We start from the raw sequence: 16,009 nt of genomic DNA, 5'->3' as shown, positions 1-16,009 counted from the left end.
CACTGACATCTTTACCTTTCCTCAGTAAAGTTCCAAAGAAGATGTGGACTGATATGGTGACACAATATTTGTCTACAGGGCAAGGTAATGCAGACTATGGGGATGTGACTTCTAAAGCATACTAATGTACTGCACATTGACATTGCATTAAAGGTTCCCTGCTATACTTGGTTAAAGAGAACTAAGGAACCGTTAGGGAGCCTACATAGACCAATTAATGCTCAGAATGTTAGTGTGCTTTAGAAATACTAGAGTACATTATTCATGATGTAGAAAAGCCCTAAAGAAAATTGGAAACAAAGACAAGTGGGATGTAGGTCACTATTCTCACACTATCTCCACCCCCAGGATGTTATCATCTTCAGTGTGGTGTTAAGTTGAGGGTGTGAGGACATGGTGACATCAAGGGTACATCCATGCTTCACCCGTAAGTCAAAATCAGATACGCAATTTGAGCTACACAAATTGTGTATCTTATTTCGATCTAATTTCGAAATAGCTTATTTCAAAATTTGGCGCTGCCTACACAGTGCCAAATTTCAAAATAGAGCACTATTCCAAAATGTCCCTTAATCCTCATGGAATGAGGATTAAGGGACATTGGAATAGTGAGCTCATTATTTCTAAATCTATTTTGAAATAACGTACTGGTTCAAAAGACGTAGAATAGCTACTTCGGGATATCTCTGGTATCCTGAAATAGTGCTGCACTCTAGACATAGCCCAAGACAGCTGAGTCTTATACCACGTCAGTAGATTCATGGCTTTCATCGCATCCACTCCCTGGCTTCAGTGAGATCCCTATACTAGAAAAGGTCAGTAGGGAGAAGATGTAATGCTGAAAGAAGTTCATTAAAGAATCCCCGAAAGGTTTTCTATTGTGATGTTCTCATGTCCAAAAATGAAAAAAATCTGCCAGGGTGCCATGGAATGTGGTACAATTGACAACACTCTATATGCATAGTTGTTTCACACTATAGAAGCATGTCAAGAAAATCCTGGGAGTTTTTCCCTTTATTTCAATAGGGCCAAGATTTCACCATCAGTCTACAACATGTGCTAGATCACCATTATTACTGACTGTATTGCAGTGTTGCCTAGAAGTCCCAGTGAGGTTCATTGCCCTTTTATACTAAGTGCTATACATACACAAAGAAAAATGCACTCGCTGCCTCAAAGAGCTTATGGTGTAATTTGAAACATATATTCGACAAGAGTAATAAACAAAGGGAGGAAATGGGAGGAGGGAGGACATAGACAATAATAAGATCATGCGGTTATGTAGATCAGCTACGTGTACAACTTGATGGTTGCAAATTGTTTGAATTTAAAAAAAAATCAACTTCTCTGACTGCCGTCCAACCTAACCACTCTTATTTGGCTGATTTCTAGAGAAAGAGAGAGAAGTTGGACCACAATAGTAAAGTATACAAATCTCTTATAGGGTAGAACAGAATTCTTTGGTTCATCATTACATGTGTGTGTGAAATTCTATCAGTTCAACTCCAATAGTGAGGAACAAGATCTGTGCTTTATCACTGTAGCAGCATTCCTGGTTAAATTCAAACATGTTATTGCAACTTCCTCAGTTAATAAGGTTTGTTAACTAAAAACAGGTGGAAAATGAAGACATACGGGAACACTACAGAGGAAACCCTGTTTATACAAAATACATTGCAGACAATGCTTAAAGACCAATTCACATATATCAAACTATGAACCCTTTAATGCAGCCATGGGTAATGAAACCAATTAAGTGTTAGTTGCACATGTTAAAGCTGCCTCCTAGACAAAGTTCACATGCTCAAATCCTGCAACATTTTAAAAATAAAGAATTTAAACCAAAAAACCAACACTGAAGTGAAATTTTGTCATGGATCAAAAACTGGCTAAGAATCAGGGAACAAAACCATGGGAATAGTTTTCAACTTTGTGAACAGCAGGGACCATCATGGGTCCAGACTATGTCTGGTGGGCTACATCTAGACTGGCATGATTTTCCGCAAATGCTTTTAACGGAAAAGTTTTTCCGTTAAAAGCATTTGTTGAAAAGAGCGTCTAGATTGGCATGGATGTTTTTCCGCAAAAGCACTTTTTGAGGAAAAGCGTCCGTGCCAATCTAGACGCGGTTTTGCGCAAGAAAGCCCTTTTTCGCCATTTTCGCCATTGGGGCTTTTTTGCGCAAAACAATACCGCGTTGTCTACACTGGCCCTCTTGCGCAAAAGCATTTGTGTAAGAGGGCTTTTGCCCGAACGGGAGCAGCATAGTATTTCCACAAGAACACTGACAATCTTACATGAGATCGTCAGTGTTCTTGCGGAAATTCAAGTGGCCAGCGTAGATAGCTGGCAAGTTTTTCCAGTCTAGACGCAGCAGTGCTGTTTAATGTATTTATTAGTAATCTGGAAAATGGGTGAGCACTGAGGTAGGTGAGACAAAGTTATTTGGGTTAGTGATGTCCATATATGACTAAAGTACTTCAGGCAGATCTAACTAAGCTAGGTGAATGGGCAACATGATGGTAGATGACATTTGATGTTGGTAAGTGTGAGATAATGCACATTGGATGAGAAAAATGGAATTACACCTTACATCTGACAAGGATCTAAAACAATGATATCAACACAGAAAAGATGCCTGGTAAAATCTGTGAACAGCTCAATAAAGATTTTGCCGTACAAAAAGCAATCAAAATATAAAAATGGATTAGGATTGGTATGAGGAACAATAAAGAAAAAACAATAATGCCATATTGCAAATCAATGGGATAGCCTAATCTGGAATATTAGCCACTGCGTCATCAAAACAGACACTGTAGAATTAGAAGAGATTCAGTGAAGGGCAACAAGAATGAGTAGGAAGATCGAAAGCTCTCATCTGAAGAGAGATTGAAAAAATGAAATTGTTTAATTTAGCACATAGTCAAACATGAGAAGGTTTGATTAAAGTATATAAAATAACTAATGACATAGGGAAAGTTGATCAGGGGCTGTTTCCTCTGTCTCATAATGAGGATTAAAATGGTATTAATTTAAATTTAAAAGGTGACGAATGAACACTGGTAAAAGAAATATTTCTTCCCACATAAGGTGTAATTATATTGTGTAACTTATTGTCACAGGAGGCCATGTAGGCCTATAAAATTTAAAAAGGATTAGACAATGAATGAAATGGTTTGGAAGAATATTCAAAGTTGAAATAGCTAATACTAACAAAATCTTGGAACATATAAAATCTTATGCCTCAGAAATTAAGAAAATTGCCATATCTACTAGGGATTAAGATGAGATATTTAAGATTTTTGCCCACTGGAAGGTTTCTTGTACCTTTCTTTGGATTATCTAGTGCTGCAAACTGTTGGAGACAAGATGCTGGACTACATGGACCGTGGTACTGACGCACTATAGCAATTCCCATGTTTATATACAGGATATTGTGATAGGGTTTGTGTATGGGTGCCTCAAATTTTGTTCCCTTTTGTGCCCACAAACCTTTGGTGTAATCATCTGTGCCCTTCCTCTCTGGTCCTTTCCCAGGTGGGGTTTCCCCCACTTTCCTACCCAACTCTTTGGTCCTCCCTCTCAATAACATCTGCCTCCTTATACTCTTCTGTTAACTTGACTGCTGCATCCACCATGTCAGGCTGGTGGTGTCTGATCCACCCTCATGCAGATATTTTCAGAAAGAGCATACAAAAATTGTTCAAGGACAAGGGTGTACATTATTTCTCCCACTATTGTGGATTGGGCCTCAGGCAGTGAGTTGCCCAGTCCACTAGCCTCTAGGTAAATACCTTGGACTGCACCGCCTCCATCCATCAGGCTGCTCAAATCTTTTGCCAAATATATCCAACAGGTCCACCCAGTCTAAAACGGCTGCCCTCACTGGCTCATAGTTCTGGACCTATTCACTGCTCAAGGTCAGATGGGCCGTTTGAGCCTCTCCTCCTAGGTATGGAGCCAAGCATAGGCCCCAGGTTTCTCTTCCCCCTTCTGGTGTCCATGGCTACTCCCTTGAATGTCTCTAGGAAAGCATCTGCCAGGCCCATTTTACAGAGTGCTATGTCTGGCGGACAGGTGCCATCCCCTCCCATGCGACTCACCACTTATTCCTGGAGTTGCTGCTGCATGCTGCTGTGTTCATTCAAAGTCTCGCAGGTTTTGCTGTTGCTTTGTCTGCCAGGATAATAAGGCCCCAGACAAACCCCCATGACATGTCACAGGGTTCACACTTGGGCGTCTTGACCTTTGGCTCCTTTTGTGCCCACAAACCAGCCAAAGAGCTCTCCCTTGGAGCAATCACCCCTGCCCTTTATTGTCAGTGTCAGTTCCTGCTACCTTCTATGTACAGAGGGTCAGGGACTGCTAGCTTCTCTAGCTAGCTGGGGAGCACAGCTTTTCACTCCCTGACTCTCCCCTTTCCTCTCTCTGCTTTCTTACTTCCTGTCAGCCTTATATATCCCTATGGTTAATGAGATCCATGGCTGTTCCCCATTTACTCGTCAGGTGTGGGCTTCCTCAGCTAGCTTCAATTACCCTGTCCTGCTGGAGCTGGCATGACAGAGTCTGGCTCATGCTTTCTAGCTAGCAGCCTGTTACAGGTATATACACTCTATCTTGCCACAGATACAGTGCAAATTTGAACAACACATGGAGTGGTTAGATGTTGATTCAGAAGTCAGTATTTTGTATATGGATAAACTGAATTAATGGAGGCAGAAGAGAGGGTGGCGGCTTCTCTTTTCCCAGTCTTGACATGTTTTGAAGGCAGAGGTACTAATTTCAATGATTAAGTGAAGATATAAACTCACAATGATGGAGGTGAGCCAATGGAATGTGGGATGGTAAACAATCTCTTAGGGCAAGCTTTTAGGGTGACTGAACTATGTGTGTTCAAATGTGTGGCTGCCCAGGAGCAGGGATGTGATACTAGAAGTTGGGATCTAGTAGTTCCATGTTTGTATGCTAAGAAATGAAGCGGGTTAATTTGCAAGGAACTTATTGTTTCTTGGTCTGTAATTTGCCAAATACTACTCTGCTGCTATAGTCCTTTTTTCTGCATTTCTGTGGCAAATTTCTCAATGCAGAAACACAAGGTACTTTTAACAGAAAGATAAATCCTCTTTACTGTAGAAAAAAATTGTAATGAGTAACCTTTGTTAGCTTGCCTTTAAAGATACTATAATGGGCAGCTTGTTCCTTGCTTAGTTCTCCATCTTTACACAAAAGCTGCTAAGAAATAAGCCATTGCATTCACCCATGGAAGTTCCAGTGTTGATCTTTTCATTTGCTTTCCCCCAGTTAAATAATAAATAAGGAAACAATCAACTTAAATACAAATGTTAATTGAGTGTGTAATTTCTAAACCAAATGTTAGACAGACAAAATGTTAGCGCTGACTGAAAATGCAGGATGTGCTAATGACTTCATAAATCATACTTTTCAATAATTCTAATTTATTTATATATGAAATTAGCCATCCAATTAATATTGCTGTTTTCTGCTAAAATATTGTTGAAATCAGATATTACCCTAAGTACCTACTTGAGAAATACATATGGCATCCACATGTGTACAAGAGTGAGTTCATTAATACCAGTGCTTTTCTAAAGGTTGATGGTGATGAACACTTGTATGCCCTGTTCCTAAACAATGCTGCAATCAGGAATGAAGCTGTTCTCCAGGGTGTTATGTCGATAAACATTTGCATAATGGTCACTTCTATTTTACTTATTTTGATTAATGCAAACAAGATGACATAGGAAATAAAGGTGAACTTTGTTGCTACTCTTTTACTAAACATCCCATGGGACCCTATTTTACCATAAAATGTGGAGGAGTTTTTGAAAATTCTGTACATATTTTAAATTGGAACCTACTTTAAAATGACAAATAGGGGGTATTACATAGTAATAGAGCATTCCATTTTAGCGTAAAATGCACATAATTATAGCAATTTTTGGCTTTGCCGTTTAGCAGTAATAGAGGTCTGTACCTTTTACAGACTAACTTGTATATTTATGTACCATGGAATTATTTGTGTTAACATTGGTTTCTATTACACTGTAAAATACACTACGCATTTATACTTAACCCTAAGTTAAAAATGGAACTTCTTATAGGCATGGAATATTATATTTTGATCTTAATTAAAAAACATATTCTTCATACATCGAGTAAATATAATAACCATAAATGAATAAAATAGGTCAACAAATAGCTTTCTTACCAATGGTCGGAGCTCTGGATGAGTCAAAATGTATCCATTGTTTGTAATCGCAAAAGCATATCCATGAATACCTAACTGTAAGAATAAATCCAAAAGGAGCATTAATTAACTTGGTCTTCAGTGAATTCTGAAACAAAAAAGCAGCCAAATATTTAGTCATGTATGGCTTACACTTGGCATTCATAACTCATATCTCAATGCAATATTTCATTAAAATTAATGCAAAGAGCCAATCCTTGATATTTTGTGAACTTGGTAAACAGCACAATTTTAAAATGTCACACATATTTTGCTATCTTGGATACTTATTCTTATGTACTTGATGTGAACTTTAAAAAATTGATTATAAAGAAAACCATAAGAATTGTGATGTAATACACTATGTGCTAACATATGAAGAATTATTGGAATTTAGTAAACTCACAAATACACCGGGGGTGTGGGCCAGGTTCTGCCTTCTTATTTGTGAAATGGGTGCATTACATCAATGGAACCATTGAAGTCAATGGGACAGCTCCCATGAGTAAGCTGAACAAGAAGTGGCCTATTATCAGTGATATTTACTTAGAACAGTCTTGATTCTACTTCATTTCCAAATTATTTCACATTTACTTTTGTATACACAGGACAGGGGTTAATTCAAATGCAGAAATTCATGTAATTTACATTTTTGGACTTAACAAGACTGTGGAAACTCATCTGAGAGCAATGAAATGTTTCATTAGGCCCACAAGTAAAAAGTGATCAAAGTTAGCACTGCATTTATTTAAATAACAATCCTACCAATTGACAATATTCCAATTACACAGTTGGCTGCAACCACCGACTATAATAAATGTACTTTCAAATCAATGATATGGTCATTAAGACATCCCTCTGCATAAACTTGACACTGAAACAGTATCTTTCTAAAGGTGCTATGCATACCGGAATTTTTCTCCCATAAAGATTTGCATATAGATTTAGATATCAATCATTATCTTTTCCTCTGAATTATTTTAGTTTTGAAACACTGTAACATAACATTTTTCTGTAAAATTATCCTATGTGTCATATAATAAAAGAATGCGCTTGTGTTTAAATACTTATATACACTTCAGTGCCTTCTAAACTAGAAGTGCCCTGGTTTGTCAATTAGCTTATATTTCTTGTTATTAGACTACATTTTATAAAAACTACTATGCCACATTACAGCCCTGTTTCAGCAAATGATCCATCTTCAACAATGCACATACATAAATGTTTTGTTGAATAGGATCCTAGTACAAAATGATCTGGATAGATATGTTAACAAGTCAAAAGTAGAGCCACTTCTGACAGAGATAACTAGAAAGGCTAGTCTGAAGATTTCTGTAATTAACTTGAAAGATAAAACTCACGGTGTTACTATAGCTAGATCAGAGAGATCTCCTATCTGATTGAGATTTATATTGTATTTTGCTCAGAATTATCAGATACGTATTCAACTCATATTCTTTCTCTATTTAGAGAGAAAGTTACTTCATTAATTAGCAACAGCAATAAGCTCTACTAAAGAGTAATAAAATGTGGTAGGCTTTTAACATCTCTTTGTAAAAGAAAAAGAAAACAATTTTGGACATATTTTACCTTTGGTATGTGAACTTGCATCTGGCTAAATATCAGATCTCAAGTATAATTATCTATGTGGCAAATAAAAGCAGAAAAACATCTAAACAATTAAAGTTGGGTAATGAAATAAATGTGGGTGGAATACATCCTAGAAACAATATTTATTTGTTTGAAGTGCTCTGTGCCTTCAAATGTGGCTCTTTGTCATGGTTTGTGCAGTGCTTGAAGTTGTACGTTTGCATTTAAAATGTTTCTTCTGTTTTCAGAGACAGTGCTGCTGCCACTAATATTATACATTAGAAATATTGGGACTCTCTCTTAAACTGATAGATTATTTCAAAAGGGAGGAAACTGTGTGACCACTGAAAAGTGACATGTAAGAATGAAATATTAATGAATCACACTCCACTGTCTTCATTCAGGACAAGTCCCCACTGAAAAAAAAATTCAAGCTTTGTCTGAGTAAGGACTGCTGTTAACAGCTCTTTGTTATTGTACATCTCTCACTGTCTAAAGGCCATTTCATTCAGTCTAAGACCATGTCTATACTGCACACTTGTTTTCAAATAACTCAGGTTATTTCAAAATAGAGTGCACATCTACACAGCAAGCCCATTATTTCAAAATAATTTTGAAATAATGAGCTCGTTACTCCAACTTCTGTAACCCTCATTTCACAAGTAGTAAGGGAACTCAGACCTTCTTAGGTCCTTACAGCCAAGCTATCAGAGGGGTGGCTGTATTAGTCGGTATCCACAAAAACAACGAGAAGTCCTGTGGTAACTTAAAGACTAACAGATTCATTTGCACATAAGGTTTCACGGGCAAAATCCCATTTTGTCAGAGGCAACAAGACTACTCATGGTTTATCTCCAAGCTATGATAAACTCTTTCAGGTTCTTTCTATGTAATATTGCTAAGGTATGGTTTTTTGTATTCAGCCATATAGCTAAAACTCTCATCCAGGTTCTCTTGATCTCAAGTACTACAACATCCTTCTCTTGAGTCTTGGTAAGTATAACGTTGCTCCACTCATATCTATTCAGAATGCGGTTGCAAAGATACTTTTCCTAGATCATTATTTTTACCCCATGATTCCTCTTTGTGTGCCTCCATTAGCTTCCTCTTCCCTACTGTAACAGACAAAAGCTACTCGTCTTTTATTTGAATGTCCACCAGGTTCAGGGTCTATCCCCCACTCACCTCTCACTTCTTATTCACTACTGAGATGTCATTTCCTGCTTCTGATCAGTCCATGCCATCAGCCTCTACAGTCCATTTTTGTCAACTTTAAACAAGCACTGTTGTGCATTCTCTCATGCTGCCTCTTGTGCTTGGGACGAACTCTCCATAAATTTCAGCAAAGCTACCTTGCTACCATCCTTCAAAACGCCCCTCAATACTCTTCTTTCTTGTGATGCCTAAAAACACTAAATGCCTATCATGTGGACCAATATTGTCTCAGGGCATATTTACACTTAAAGCACTACAGTGGCACAGCTATATTATAGCCACTGCCACACTGTAACACTTAAGTGCAGACACGACCTAAGCTGTAGGAGGGCTTCTCCCATCAGTGTAAGTAATCTACCTTCCCAAGAGGCGGTAGCTAGGATTTCTTATACTGACCTGGCTACACTGGATGTGGATTTTTCATACCTCTGAGACACATAGATATACTGTAATATATTCCAAGTATAGATTATGCCTCATCATTTCCTGAGCTCCCATAAATGTCATCTTGTTGTATCATTAGCAAACCATTTATGTTCCATAATTGCTACTGTCTCTCAGCAAAAGTGGCCAGAGAGAGGGGTGTTGGCAAGTGTAGTGAAAATGGGATGCAGCACCTAGTATTTAGTTATAATGAAATTAACTGTTGAAGTTGGTATCTGAGGTTCTCTAGCTTGGTGCCTTACTAGAATGGTCTCCTAATCAAATAATGTCTGCTTTCCCACTAGAAAAATGGATTTAAGTGATCGTCTGAGACCCTGGTAGCATGGTTGAGAATCAGATAAGTGAGAAGGTGCTGAATAATCTCAATACAACTTAACTGATACCTACAGTATTTCTGGTATTCACATTGTGGGCCTCTCTCAAACAGAGACTTATGGTATCAAAATATTTGGGTATTGAGCTACCAAAAATCTTCTATTAGCAATTATGTTGAAACCATTATATTAATGTTCATGTGTTACTTATAATATAGATTATAATTTAGTCTAGTATATATCTGAGAGAGTCTGACTGTCTGTTCAGCTGTCTGTGTCTCTGTTCAAGAACTCCTCCAAAACAATAAGAGCTAGGTCCACCAAATTTGGTATGCAGCTTTGTCTCATCATAACTTGAAGCAAGGTAAGGATTTGGTTGTGCCAGAACAATGGGGATGTTCTGGGAATGTGATTTTTTTTCTCATAAAACAGAAAGGAGAGGCTCTGCTAGCAGGGACAATTATACAGTATAACAAACACAGGGGGCAGCAAGGGACCAGAGATGGGGACTGGGATAAATATGATCCCACTGTGGCAACAGGGGTCAGAGGTGGAGTAAGGGACCGCCAGCTATTATATATTTCACAGAGTTTGTCTATTTGTGTCTGTCTGTTCCCCAGCCAGGGGTCATGCGCACCTCTGCTGGCTATGCCTGCTGCAGCAGCCATGCACAGGCACTTCTGACCTGGTTCCAAGCTGCTGTGGTGAGAGAGGACTGAAGATGTCCTCTCTCCCCAGAGTAGCCTGAATATTGAACCCCATATCCTCTCTTCCACCCCAGAGCAATTATTTAAATGAAGAAAAAAAAAATTATTTGAGTTAAGGACCCGAGGTAACTCTTCTAGTGAAATAATAAAATATTGGATCAAGCCTATATAAAAAGTAGCACCACTTTTTCATTCATCAATAAGTTATTTTTACCAAGCTACAAATGATTCATGATTGCCAAGTTTATTTTGCTTGGTTGATTTTATTCATAGTACTTTTTAAAGTGTCATCTACAAATCTGGAAAACTAAATATTTGAGAAAAATGAGGAGTCCTGTCGCACATTAGAGAAAAACAGATTTGTTACGGCATAAGCTTTTGTGGATAAAACTCGCTTCATCAGATGAATTGAAGTGGAAATTACAGAGACAGAGGTATATATACAAGAAAAGAAGGAAGTTTACTTATCAAGTATAAAACCTGTGTTAATGAAGCCAATTAAGTCAGAGTGGATGTGACTCACTCATAGCAGCTGATGAGGAGATGTGAAAACCAAGAGAGGGGAAATTCCCTTTTAGTGAGATAACCAGTCTATATCCTTATTCAGTCCTAATTGGATTGTACTGAATTTGCAAATGAATTGCAGTTTTGTTTTTTCCATTTGTAATCCAATTTTGAAGTTTTTTGCAGAACGATGGCTACTTTTAAATCCATTACTCAATGTCCAAGGATGTTGAAGTGTTCTCCTACAGTTTTATATATGTTACCTTTCTTGATGTCTGATTTGTGTCCATTTATCCTTTGGTGCAGAGACTGTCTGCTTTGGCCATTTTCCTAGGGAAAATGCCTGCACTTCTCGGCTCTCCACCAGAGATAGGAGACCTAACTTCTTTGCTGCCCTGCCCTGAGTTAGGGCCTGGGTACATTAACTATTTAAATGCTTGACCTGAGCATAGGCCTGAGCTCCTGAACTCTTTGCTGCCCAATCCCAGTCCAGGGCCTGGGCTAACTGACTGTGTTTGTGGTATGGCCCCAACCAGAGACCCAAAACGCAATACACCAATTGTCCTACTGATTCCTACTGACCAGCACATGAGTAGGATATAGTAAAGCAGAGATAATGCCCTCAGACCCAGATGGGGAGGAGCCATGCCCCAACCAGATAACACAAGGACACAGGAGATTTCAGGTCAAGGAGTTCTGAGGAGAAGGGAATTATGAAAGGAAAGTTAAAGATGAACTGTGCACATCTTTGTCTGGCTTCCATTTACAAGGATATGCAGTCCTCCAGTGTCATTATCTGGTTAGTTTACGTATGTCATATTATGTAGCATGGCATTTTGACAATTAGTTTATTAAAGGCAGCAATAATGAACACTATATCTAATTAACATTATATCCTGATAGAGGGCACTATGAAATCATACAAAAGCCAGAATGTTGCACACTGACTAATAGAAATCTGGACCTGATTGGTGAGGGTTTAAGAGAGTTAGGACTTCTCTGGTCAGTTAGTCTTAATGGAGTTACTAAGGACTGACGAGTAGAAGTGTATACAGCATATGTCCCTGGGATCCCATTTCTGATTCGCTCACTAACTTGGATATGTAAATTAGGTGCTGCATATCTTCCAAAAATACATCTAAAATATTATTGTTAATTCAATCCTGTATTCTAAATATACTGACCATGTAATCATGTGAAAATTACCTTATATTTTGGAATGGCCTTTAGAAGTTCTTTAACTGGAACATCTGTGCCCACTACTCCTAGAAGAATCCCCTTGGATCGCTGAAAAAGAAAATGCAGACCACTCAGAAGAACAAACAATCATTGTTGAAACAACACATGCCATCAATAATTATTTTCATACTGTAAAAATTGTACTGAGGAGTAAAGATCGTAACCTAATCTGCCAACTACTTAAAAAGCTAATAGGAGGATGCAGCTAATCTGGCTGGCCACACACAACACCACACTCTCAGCAGTTGGCCTCTTTTTCTTAGCCTGAAAATGAAATCTAGGAAGTATGTAAAGTTTCAGCAGATAAGGAAGGTCTCCCTCAATTAAATTCTTCTACCTGTGAAGCAGTTTTAAGATGAAATGCTACAGATAAAAATGTGCCTTTTCTTCTTCCTGTCCAATTTTCACTGCCATCTGATACCCAAGAGAGAAAAATTAAACATTATGGGAGAAATAAATGTAATTATCTTTAATAATATGGTAAGATGTTAAAATAACAAGTCTGTAAAATACAGCTATTCAAACCACCTATATGACCATTGATAATGTGCTGGATCTGAAATAAGCAAGTTAGACAGGATGAGAAAATGTATATAAATTATTTGCTATAACAAAGCTAATGTCTAAGTAATGAGACACATGGGACTAATACCACAGTATCAAATTCAGCATCTAGGACTTTGTCTTCACCATAACACCGTTAACCTTTTATTTTGAGAACTGCAGTTTCTGCATTTTATTTGTGCATAAATACATTATCTGTTTAATTTATTATAGCAATAGGTTCAAGTGGCGAAATAAATAATAATAAAAAGTTCAGCAAGTTATTACATTTTGTAGCAGACACCAAAGTATCACATGGTAGAAACACGGTTTGAGTACTTACAGTCTCATTTTGCTTACTAAACACTGGCATGGCAACAGTGGTCATCAAAACCAATCCCTGATCATCAGCAAGCTATATTAGAAAAGAAAAAGACATTACCAGTAAGCTACTTCAGTCCATGGTTAAATCATAATTATAGAAGCACCCAAATACATTTTCTTCTTTTTAAATGAGGTCATGCATTTCACGTAAATGAGTTTTGCAACTCTAAAATTTCAGTTTAGCCCAGCCCCAAACCATCTTTGCCACATAGGCACACTGCACATGAACTTTGCCAGTCAGGAGGGTTAGCTGTCCAGGGTACCTCTGCTGTGTCTCTGAAGAGAGATACCAGGGGGCTAAAATGAGGGCTGGAGAAGCAGTATGTGCACTAGCTAAGCAGGTGGAGTTCTCTTTTCTTCCTCTTTCCCATTGGCAGATCTGCCATGATTGCCTCAGACTAAGATAATGGGTTGAGTCAATTTGTCTTAGGTTCAGACTCAGAATTCTCATCAGCTTGCATAGCAGTAGTGGAACAATGCCAGTCAGGATTCCAGGAACCCCTTTTGGTGCCTTTATATCCAGCAGGTTTAAGTTTGTTGGACCAGTTGGTGGCATCAAACACTGGCTGGTTCTGTATCTCAGATTTTAACATGTTTCTTCAATTTAGGGAGAGACCAGGCCTCCTTAATTTTGGCCTATTCAGGATGAACCCATGAAACAATTTATCATCATTGACCAAAGGAGAGTGGGATTACTTGGAAAATTGTGTCTTTGCACCTTACCATTTTTCCCTTTTCACAGCATCTTGGTTACAAGACAAATGACATGGGCAGGGGGGAAGGAAGGAAGGGCAGGCATAAATGACAGCGATTCCTCAGAATGGACTGACACCACTCTTGACACCCTGAAGATTTTTAGGCACTTGCTCATTCTCATATAAAAGGAAGTACAAGTTACTATTTAAAGCAGCCTTTCCCTGCAGCGTTTTTTTTTTGGGGGGGGGGTGGATTTAAATTAGGTAAAATTATCCCAGCTGTCAAGGGCATCAACCTTTCAAGTACAATGAGGACTTAAGGTTTGTCTGTGGGGCCCAGACAGACTGAGCTGTCCATATAATTTTCTAAAAGGAGGGAGTAAGGAAGCTGATCACTCAGAGGAAACTCTTGGGGTAGCTGCATACCCCATTGCAGTTGTGTGAACTACATACAAAACCTCCATCCAATCCCCACATTGCTACTACTGTATTGCAGGGGAGGGCAAATGTTAGTCCAGGGGCTGGATCTGGTCTGCCAGAGTTAGTCTCTGGTGGGTCCCCACACCGCCATATTTACCTGCTCCTCTGCAGGTATGGGGGATCACAGTTCCTGTTGGCCGCAGATCGCCATTTCCAGCCAATGGGAGCTGCAATTGCCAGTGCCTGCACAGGTGCAGGTAAATATAGCAGCAATGGCCCACCAGGAACTAACTCTGGTGAACTGCCGCTTCTTTATTGCCCACCCCTGCTCTATCAGGACACATCCTCTAACTAAATTTCAGATCGGGGCCAAATTTTGGAGAATGTTGGCACATTTTAGTTTGCACACCCAGTATCTTTTGAGCACAATCCTTTTCTTATAGGAGCTGCCATGACTATTGCCTGCTCAGATTTTCAGAATGTAGACGTCACAGTCATTGGTGGCCAGGTCATTTAAAGAGGTACATTAGGAACTAATATATTTGACTGTTGAGCTCTTTAACATTTAAGTTCTTTTCATTTCCAGTGAGTTGTATGGCCTCCACTCTCCCAAACAGACCTATATCATGGGACACAGAATTATCCTCTGCATACTCAGAGCTGCCAGCTAGTCAATGGGAATGCAAATAGGTTTCATGACTGAGAAGGTTCGTATCAGATGGGAGATACAGAAGAATGTGGAGAAGGGATCACCACATGGTCTGTTTTTTTAGAGATGCTTACCAGCACCTAATGTGATCCTTGTCCTATTGATCAGCAATGATTTAAGTAGATAAAGTGGGGAGGAGCGGAATCTGGGATGGTAGCCAGAATCAACTGTGATTGTACCAGTCTAAGAACGTATTCTCCTTAGCTAGAGTAGTATGGTTTAGCACAGCAATGGGCAACTTAGGCTAGTGAGTGGGCTGCCTGAGTAGCCCTCCTCCATCTCAGTGGGCCGCAAGATTGTCGTAACCAGGACGGTCTCCAAGGATAGGGTAGTTTTGTTAACTGCACTTGCATACATAGAATTTGCGGAGCATGCCAACTGAACCATGGCAGTACTTTGATTGGATGCAAAGGGAGCACACGGTTCTCACAGTCAATGTTATGTGCAATCAGCACTCGCCTCACTTCACATGTCCTTGTTGTACATGTGTCACTTTAGTAATTCCGGTAGGGAAAAAAAACAACATGGAAGAAAACCAGCATAATTTTGCAACGCTGTGTCTGGGCAACAGTAAACGAAATGTCTCACAGGCCACATATAGAGCATCGATGGGCTGCGTATGGCCCTCAGGCTACAGGTTGCCCAACACTGTTCTAGCATGCAGAAATGGTGGGTATGGAGGAAAGCCTCTTGGGCATCACAATAAACAAGGCCAGAACAAATGTAAATCAAGACATGAAAAAGCATTCCACTGATTATGGGGTGACATCTTGGAGATTTTAGATGATTGCCCAGGGCTACTCAGCTCTGACTTTGTGTATTTGTCAGGCATCCATTAGAACATTTTTATTATGGACATCCAATTCAGCCTTAAGGGATAGGTGAGAACAATTTGCTTGGTGGGATGACAACTATGCAACTGATATCTGGTGGGTTTTGCCACCTTTATAGTGGGGTAAGACAAAAATCAGAGCAGAGTTTGGCTGCAAGCTTTGGGG

The 16,009-nt window shown here is 39.1% G+C and overlaps 1 protein-coding gene across 1 annotated transcript in view; it reads right to left on the bottom strand.

Moving 5' to 3' along the window:
• Positions 1 to 16,009, bottom strand: part of CACNA2D3 (calcium voltage-gated channel auxiliary subunit alpha2delta 3) — a 758,781-nt gene that overhangs the window by 184,609 nt on the left and 558,163 nt on the right. Inside the window, exons 14-16 of the mRNA XM_089781194.1 lie at positions 13,147 to 13,218; positions 12,228 to 12,308; positions 6,230 to 6,304 (exon numbers count right to left, since the gene is read on the bottom strand). Coding sequence (XP_089637320.1) covers positions 6,230 to 6,304; positions 12,228 to 12,308; positions 13,147 to 13,218 — 228 coding nt within the window. The remainder of the gene's footprint in view (positions 1 to 6,229; positions 6,305 to 12,227; positions 12,309 to 13,146; positions 13,219 to 16,009) is intronic.

The sequence above is a fragment of the Pelodiscus sinensis genome, chromosome 11 (assembly GCF_052426305.1).
Source record: "Pelodiscus sinensis isolate ZL-2025 chromosome 11, ASM5242630v1, whole genome shotgun sequence".
In the NCBI taxonomy this organism is placed as follows: Eukaryota; Metazoa; Chordata; order Testudines; family Trionychidae; genus Pelodiscus; species Pelodiscus sinensis.
This window is presented reverse-complemented; position numbering and strand designations above follow the sequence as displayed.